Source organism: Arachis duranensis, chromosome 5, assembly GCF_000817695.3.
Source record: "Arachis duranensis cultivar V14167 chromosome 5, aradu.V14167.gnm2.J7QH, whole genome shotgun sequence".
NCBI classification, from domain to species: Eukaryota; Viridiplantae; Streptophyta; class Magnoliopsida; order Fabales; family Fabaceae; genus Arachis; species Arachis duranensis.
The window spans coordinates 38,195,861-38,204,194 of record NC_029776.3 but is presented as its reverse complement, the minus strand read 5'-3'; the positions used below and the strand labels follow the sequence as shown (position 1 = coordinate 38,204,194).

Sequence of the window (8,334 nt, the reverse complement as noted above, 5' to 3'; positions counted from 1 at the left end):
TATTGTTTCTTGAAGATTAACAATGGCTGTAGAAAGTTTTTTGAATTGATCTTTCTTTTAGTCTTTTAGCTGCATATGACATTGAAGATTTAACATTAAAGAATAGCTTTTGTGGTGAAAAATAATTTCAAACAACCCAATGCCCAATCATAAAGTATCTCGCATTTATTCAAAGTATGTCGAAAGAAACTCAATATGAGAAAGATACAAAAGTAAACTTTACAAGGGAAATATTGTTTTACATTGTGTCCCTGTTGGATTCTTATTTTTATACTACATAGTTAGAAATAATATCTGGCTACTTAGATTTTATTGCGTAAAATTTTTAGAAGATAAAACACCATATATTTTTTAATGAATTTAGTTTAAAAAAACACGTTAAGTATATTAATTAAGAAGATAAAAGTGAAAATTTTTAATTAAGAATATTATAATTAAAACATTTAAAAATATATACAAATAAGAATACATGTTTATGGTATCAATTGATTTTTGTTTTTTAAAAATATAAATTTAAAAATTTTAATATATTTATTAAATGAAAAAATAAAAATTTTCCCAAATAGTAACTAAGACACATATGAATTAATTTTTTTTTTTGTAAAATGTTAGAAATGCATAATTAACGGGAAAAAATGGGGAAAAAGTGCAGAAGAGGTTGATGAAAGCTTTTAAGTGATATAGCCATGGATATGGAGCATATTCCCTCAATCCATTGTACTGCTACTACTCAGTACTCACTGCTTCACTCATTAAAAGGCATTAAGTATTTCAGGTATACATATTAAAAGCCTTTACTTTTCGGAATTGATTGAAGCATTATCGTCTGGCAAGAAAATTAATTATAGTATCACTACCACAAGAACATTGGGTAATGGCGACATAAATTTGGAGACAACAAAACGAAAGGGCAATAAAGTAAATTCATGTGAGACCTCTTAAATTATTATGCATCAAGTCATTAACTAAATAAAGTTGACGAACGCGAACGCAAAGTAAATTCCCACGTGTCTTGGACGCAACACACGCGCTTCAAGTGTCCGTGTTGTTGTGTCTTCTTTCCATTGAGCTCGTTTCTCTCTGGCGAATCTAATCATCAGATGAACTCATTTTTATTTTATTTAAAAAATAATTGAAAATTTGACTCTTTATTATTGTTCTTTCAATTAATATTAGTTAATTCTTTTTATTCTCATATTTGTTAGTTAATAAAATATATCTAATTATTTTGGCACGTAATTCTTAGATAATAAAAATTAATTGTTTAATTCAGCTGTAACTTATCTATTATTATTCTTTTCTCAATGCCGTGTAAAAACGTTCATAAAAGAAAAATATTCTTCTTCAATTCTATATAAAATGTTCATTTCTAAAGAAAATTAATACACTACTTGATAAGAAAATGTTGCATAATGATTTTACTTTATCTAACCATTAATATGTAGAAATATCACTTTTATTATTATTGCGAGTACAGTATAATCAAATATGAGATGGGTCTCACATTATAATAAAATCTCCTAATAAAATATTTAGTCGCGAGCGAGGAAAAAGCTATACAGTAGTTATAAAGTTGAAGAAAAAAATGGTCATATTTTTAGAAAGATGATTTGATAGAAAATATATTATTGGTCTCTGTAAACAGAAGAGAAGAGAGACGAAAAACAGAGAGATTAACAGAACAAAAGGCACTGATCTTTCCCAGTTTTCTGACCCACAATTCCTCTGCCTTTTCTCAAACGCAAAACTTCCTTCTTTTCTACCACCTCAATATCTCGGAAATTGCAACTTTTACCCATAATTCCTTTCTCTTTTTTTATATTAGCTTGTGTTTCTCTGTGCCACTTGCAGAACCAAGTTGATTAGCCAGTGAGTTGGCTTTAGTTGGTTAATATTTTGGAGGGGTTCTAATGGGTAACTGTTTAGATTCTTCTGCAAAAGTTGATGCAGCTCAGAGTTCTAGAGGCAATTCTGGTATGTAGTTTCTTTCTTCTTTATTATCTTTCTATCTATCTTCTCATATAGATATAGATTATTATTATCATCCTGTATTTTTGTTTTTTGGTTGCTGGGATTGAATTTATTGGCTTGTGGATTATAATGGTCACGCGAGGTGATATGCTTTGATAATTTTCTTAAAGTAAGAAGAAAAGTGGAAAAGAAAAGTTGGTTGTTTTTTTATGCTAAGTTTTTGTCAATTGCAAATTGAATATAATTAAATGTTTCATATGCTTCTATAAATATCATTCTTCTTCTACTTCAGTGATTTTTAATTTCTCTCGAGTTTTCCTTTGATTCTTCAATTTCTTTGCTTCTGCGGGTGCTAATAAAATTTCCTTTGATACTTCAATAAGCTATTCCTCGTGATTTAGACTTGGAAGTGTTTTAATATATTGTGTGAAATTAATTAACAAGGTTGATTTACAATATCATCTTTTATTATCTCTGTTATTCACATAGTTTGACTTACAAAGTTCTTGTTTTCCTAACTTGAACTAACTAAAACTACTTTCTCTTCTTTAGTTTCAGCAATCTCAAAAACTCCACCCTCTACCTTATCAATTCCATCACACAGTGAAAAAAGCAATGCTTCAACTCTTCCCACGCCAAGGTCCGAGGGTGAAATCTTGTCTTCGCCAAATCTTAAGGCCTTCACATTCAATGATCTCAAGAATGCCACCCGAAATTTTCGTCCGGACAGCCTTCTCGGGGAAGGTGGATTCGGCTATGTTTACAAAGGATGGATCGACCAACACACGTTCGTGGCTTCCAAACCCGGATCAGGAATGGTTGTTGCTGTAAAGAAGCTTAAGCCTGAAAGTTTTCAGGGTCATAGGGAGTGGCTGGTATGTATTTGCTTGTCCCAAAAAAAAAGACCCAAGTATGAAAATTACTCGAGAAAAATTATGTCGCTGGCAAATTCGCCTATTGTTGGGTATACTAAGCCAGCGACATAATGTTTTATGGGTAATCTTGGTACTTAGCTCTCGTCGTTTTTAATGACATCCATGGTACTAAAGCTTCAAAATGATTTCCAGACTGAGGTTAACTACCTTGGACAACTGCACCATCCTAATCTTGTTAAATTGATTGGGTACTGCTTGGAAGGAGAGAACCGGCTATTGGTCTATGAGTTTATGCCGAAAGGGAGCTTAGAGAATCATCTATTTAGAAGTAAGATACTATCACATTTGCATCAAGAGTGATCTCTATTGTTATGAACTAAGGGTGTTTTTTGTCTTAGAACTGAAAAAGTTACAATTTTGAGCATCAAAAATTCTGGTTTGAGTTTGTTGATGTCCAAAAGATCTCAGCAGTTTCCAACTAACAGCTTCGCTACATTTGACAGGAGGACCACAACCACTGTCTTGGGCAGTGAGGATGAAGGTGGCCATTGGTGCTGCCAGAGGACTCACTTTTCTTCACAACGCCAAATCACAAGTCATATACCGTGATTTTAAAGCTTCTAACATCCTGCTGGATGCGGTAGGATCAGTGGGAATATAGATGATATCATAATTTGTTGAATTTAGTTAATATTTGCATAAATCACTTACTCATGATGCATCACGATTCCAGGAGTTCAATGCTAAACTTTCTGATTTCGGCCTGGCCAAGGCGGGTCCAACCGGTGATAGAACTCATGTATCTACACAAGTCATGGGAACTCAAGGATACGCGGCACCTGAATATGTAGCAACTGGTATGCTTTTGCTTCAGTCAAGCCATTACTCCTGTTTTACTTTGGCCTTGTTATCAAATACTCCTGAATGTACCAAAGCTGTCAATCATTTTTATGTAACCCAAAATTTTTTTGATTGGCAGGTCGGCTAACGGCGAAAAGTGATGTATATAGCTTTGGGGTTGTGATGTTGGAACTCTTGTCCGGGAGACGCGCGGTTGATAAAACAATATCCGGTATGGAGCAGAATCTGGTAGACTGGGCAAAACCATATTTGGGCGATAAAAGAAGGTTGTTTCGGATTATGGATACCAAATTGGAGGGACAATACCCACAGAAGGCAGCCTTCATGGCTGCTACGCTTGCCCTTCAGTGCCTTAACAGTGAAGCCAAGGCAAGGCCTGCCATGACAGAGGTTTTAGCAACCCTTGAACAGATAGACTCCCCCAAAACTGCAGGCCGCCATTCCCACTCGGAACATCTGAGAGTCCACACTCCCGTGAGGAGGTCTCCAGCACGAAACCGGTCCCCTTTACATCTGACTCCTGCTGCATCTCCACTGCCATCTCACCGGCAATCTCTTCGAGTGCACTAAGAACCCTTGTAACATGTCTATGTAAATTCCTTCTTTTTTGTTTGTCAGGTTATGTTTTTTAGGAAAAGTGCAAGGATATTTGTTGAGGCATGTATCAATAACAAAATTTAAAAAAAAAATGAAATTTTGGGTTATTTCATCAATATCCAGTTTCTCCAAGCCATATGCATGATCTTTACTCCTCTTTTGTTGCCCCTTTTGCTGCTGAATTTATTGGTGAAGCACATTCTTTTGTGCCTCTCCAGCCATGGTGAAGATTGAAACTGTATTTTAGTTTTTTGTGCATGAAAAAATGATCACATGTCGTTTACACGCTTGTAGTTCTAAGTGAAAATCTTTTGAAGTATGTTGGAGATCTATTTATGGGAAGATTAGTTAGTTATGGTAGTTGTAAGGATAAAATCAAACAGAAAAGCACATTAATGTCTAGAGTAAAATTACTCAAGATCTCAGTATAAAAAGTTGACATAGTCATTACTAAATGTATGGTGAGCTTTCTCAAAACAGTTAAGTACATGACACCAAACAGTTCAAACACTGCAGCATAAAACACACGGAATTCAGATTGTTGCAGAAAAACCCCGAATCCAAGTCCCCTTTAGCGCCACTCTCCAAAGGAACCATGCTTCTATTGAAGATACAATATTGAAAGGTTCGGATTCAGTCCAGTATCAGGGACCCATTCTGAAAATGTTCATTTCATTACAATCACAAAAATGGACTGAATTCTCAACATAGAAAATGATTAAGGATGCTGTTAACCGGTGCTACATTGTTGAAGAAGGCATTTGACAATATTGTTCAATAAATAAACTCTCCTAATTAATTGAAGAGGAAAAAATGAAATAGATGTTACAGTTCCGAAGACAATTTAACTATTATCCTGAGTGCAGTTGTTAACAAATAACAAAAATGAAAGTGTGGTTGGTTGATGGATACCTGTTGATGGCCGCCGTAGTGATTGGAATCACACCAGCCGGCGAAACAAGAGCATCAATTGGAACATCGGATGAAGTCATCGGTATTACTCCTTCATCTAGTATTTGTTCCGAATATGACAGAGCAACTGCAGATCCAAAATCCAAATTGTTTTATAAAGATAAGATATTAATGCAGACTTGATTTGGTTCAAAGAAAAATATGTCGTCTTTGGAGGAATAACTGCTTACCACGTAATGGTTGAATCCAATTCCGTGTATTTGCAAGGTCTTTGTAATTCTTCAAAAATGTATCATAGTAACTGTGCAAGGAAGGAAGATAACCGTTAGCTAAGGTTCACGACTATGATTTTGTAAAAGTAACATCTGTAACTAAAATTCAGAATATAAGAAGTGAAAAGTCAAAACTCAATGATTAAGACTTTGTTACAATTTGGCTCACAAAATCATGGTTTTGGGCTTGGGAATGGTTAGTAACATAAAGCAGACCAGAATAACTAATTCTACTTAGATTAGGTATTTCTTTACAACAAAGACTTTATATGGCATAGAAACAGATCTACATTATTTAATTTAGACAGAAGAAAAAATATAAAAAACTTACCCTCCACCACGGCCTAAACGTCTTCCAGATTTGTCAAATGCCAATCCTGCAAAGTGACATAACAGAAACTATTAGCTAGATATATTTGTAAATATTAACATATGAATAAGAAATGAGAAATTTACCAGGTAGAAGAAACAAATCAACAGGTTCATTTGCCTGCATAACTGCAGCAAAGAAATCCTTCAAACAGAGGTCGATATTGGCCAATCAGGATAAATAGAAAATACAGTCATCGGAAGTCAAGTCTACAAGAATCAGTGAAAAAAATTAAATGCACAAGAGTAGCTAAGATAAGGAGAAGCATACGCAAAAGTTGTATCTGGCAGAAGCTGCTTTTTAAAACTTATGTCATCAAGAGGCTTTACTTTTTCTTTTTCTCTTTCAAACAAGAATTCACAGTTTTTAGCTCAAGAAACCCAGATTAGAATATGCAAGATATCTATAAATCTGGAATATTCAGGAATTAGGCAACACAATCATATTTTGAAAAAAACTTGTCAAAATTTTACATCACAAAGATAAGCAATTTTCAAATGGTAGCTTCAGATGATGTTACAGGTTATTATCAGAATACAAGCAACAATCAACCTTAGAAGGAAAACAACTGTCACGAATCAGCCCACTATCAACAAAGCACAGCAAATAAAATGATGTTTCTTTTATCCCTCTTTTTTGTCGTCTTGCTATTTTCTTCTTTTACCTCTAGAATTTGTTAGTTTGGTGAGTCATCATTCTGTGAGTATTGAAATCATTGTTTGAAGATTTGTTAAGATTTGATGAGCTATGTATATTATAGTACAGGTTAGCATGTATATATATCTTAGGTATTCATACAGCAAAGAATGTGAAATACAATTTTACAACTTTTACCTTGAAGTTCTCCACCTTTATTTTTGTTAGTTATGGCCTAATAATTCTGGTATTTTGCCAATCTGCCAAAGTTAATTTAATAACAAAGCAAATACTTTTCAAGTAAGCTATAACTATGAAAACTACAATATTCGAGCAGTACGAAAAAAGGTATATTTCAAATAATTTTTTAAGACAAAAAGCAACGGAGTCACCAACCAAATATTCATGTTTTCTGAATAAAGAAAAAATAAGTATAAATAACTACCGTCTTCACGTGCATTTCCATAAGCATCAATCGGAGCTGGTTCTAAGATATCCATTGAATTAGCAATAAGATCATCGATACACGAAATCCTGAGCATACGCATGTGGCTATTCTTATCCTCCACCCGCGGCACATATAGTTTTTTCCCATCTGCACATAGTCATATTGTATTGAGCATGAAAATGTATAGACTATAGACCCTTCACTACAGTAGTACAGTTAAACGATCTTAGTAAGATGCAGGAGTTTGAGGAAAAATAATGGCAAAAAGTTCTTAAGAAAACTGAAGAATACCATGTAAACAACAATAATAACATCAACAAAGTCTTATACCACAAGATAGTGCTGGCTAAATAAATCATATGACACCATAACACTATGATATTCTTTTATAAACATGAGAGTACCACTGACTGGGTCTTGCAAAATTTGCGACAAAAGTTTGGATGTATCGACCTCCCGTAAAGCACTGCAGCTTATGTATGCGCATAATCTGAGACTAGATTTGAACCAGGGGGCTTCCGAGATTATATTTTGAATAGCATCGTCTGAAAAATAACCCAAAAGCATTATTATAAACTCCCAATCACAATTACATATTTCAATTCGTTGAGAAGACTAACATTCATCCAAGCTTAGGATTAAAATCAAATAGACTTATGCTTTGTAGGTATGAGAATAAATGAAGAATCGTGAAACAGTTACTATGTGTTTGGTCCATTATGAATGACATGAGAAGATTGAAAAACAAAAAGGTACCTTGTTGAGATCTATGGGAGGGATGGATGGCCTTGAGGGTCTTTCGGACCTGAGTTCGAAGCGCGTTTTTCTGATTGAAAATGGCGTCGAGGTGCCCATCTTGGGTGTTGCTGCTGGCCATGGTCATATGTTGAAAAGGGCTTAAAATGAAAGAGAGAGAGAGAGAGGAGGATTGTGGGGATGCTGCTTGCAGAGTAGTGGCATCCACACCTTAGTTGCCATTGTTTGGGAAGCGTTCTTGAAAGAAACAAACCTTGGGAACTAAAAAATAAAAAATAAAAAAACATAGAATAAACTATGTTTCTACTTTCTACCCACACAAAAAGTTGAAAATGCTTATATATTTATTCATAGAAAAAGAAAATTATCATTTGTATCCATAAAATATGGGTTTCGCACAACAAAATTATTCAAACATTAAAAAATTATTTAAAAAGAGAGGATAATTTAAAAATTTTAAATAATTTTTTTGGATTTAGATAATTTTATTAACAAAAGTTTATATTTTATAAGTATAAATGATAATTTTTTTATTTTATGATAAATATGTCAGCGTTTTTAACTTTCGTGAATAAAAATTGTAGTTTACTCAAAAGACATATAAGTCGTTAAGTACTTGTTTAAGTATATTTGATA

The 8,334-nt window shown here is 33.8% G+C and overlaps 2 protein-coding genes across 2 annotated transcripts; one reads left to right on the top strand and one right to left on the bottom strand.

Annotated features, from left to right (window-relative positions):
• The first annotated feature begins 1,578 nt into the window (after positions 1-1,578).
• Positions 1,579-4,420, top strand: LOC107489314 (probable serine/threonine-protein kinase PBL3). Its single transcript, XM_016110071.3, has 6 exons — positions 1,579-1,974; positions 2,524-2,846; positions 3,039-3,174; positions 3,350-3,486; positions 3,580-3,703; positions 3,826-4,420. Exons 1-6 carry the CDS (start codon positions 1,911-1,913, stop codon positions 4,275-4,277), a joined length of 1,236 nt encoding a protein of 411 aa, XP_015965557.1. The 5' UTR covers positions 1,579-1,910; the 3' UTR covers positions 4,278-4,420.
• Positions 4,421-4,842: 422 nt separating this feature from the next.
• On the bottom strand, positions 4,843-7,964 carry LOC107489313 (5-formyltetrahydrofolate cyclo-ligase, mitochondrial). The gene is made up of 8 exons (XM_016110070.3): positions 7,699-7,964; positions 7,347-7,487; positions 6,940-7,089; positions 5,945-5,986; positions 5,820-5,865; positions 5,447-5,517; positions 5,217-5,343; positions 4,843-4,961 (listed from the first exon to the last, which is right to left on the bottom strand). Exons 1-8 carry the CDS (start codon positions 7,823-7,825, stop codon positions 4,949-4,951), a joined length of 717 nt encoding a protein of 238 aa, XP_015965556.1. The 5' UTR covers positions 7,826-7,964; the 3' UTR covers positions 4,843-4,948.
• Between the last annotated feature and the right edge of the window lie 370 nt (positions 7,965-8,334).

Bases quoted from the DNA above. Each gene is read 5' to 3' on its own strand.
- LOC107489313 (XM_016110070.3), bottom strand. From the start codon at position 7,825: ATGACCATGGCCAGCAGCAACACCCAAGATGGGCACCTCGACGCCATT. The intron at 5,518-5,819 runs GTAAGTTTTTTA...TTCCTTGCACAG, and splicing joins CGTTTAGGCCGTGGTGGAGG to TTACTATGATACATTTTTGA. The intron at 5,344-5,446 runs GTAAGCAGTTAT...TTGGATCTGCAG, and splicing joins TTGGATTCAACCATTACGTG to TTGCTCTGTCATATTCGGAA.
- LOC107489314 (XM_016110071.3), top strand. From the start codon at position 1,911: ATGGGTAACTGTTTAGATTCTTCTGCAAAAGTTGATGCAGCTCAGAGT. The intron at 3,487-3,579 runs GTAGGATCAGTG...TCACGATTCCAG, and splicing joins CTAACATCCTGCTGGATGCG to GAGTTCAATGCTAAACTTTC. The intron at 3,704-3,825 runs GTATGCTTTTGC...TTTGATTGGCAG, and splicing joins ACCTGAATATGTAGCAACTG to GTCGGCTAACGGCGAAAAGT.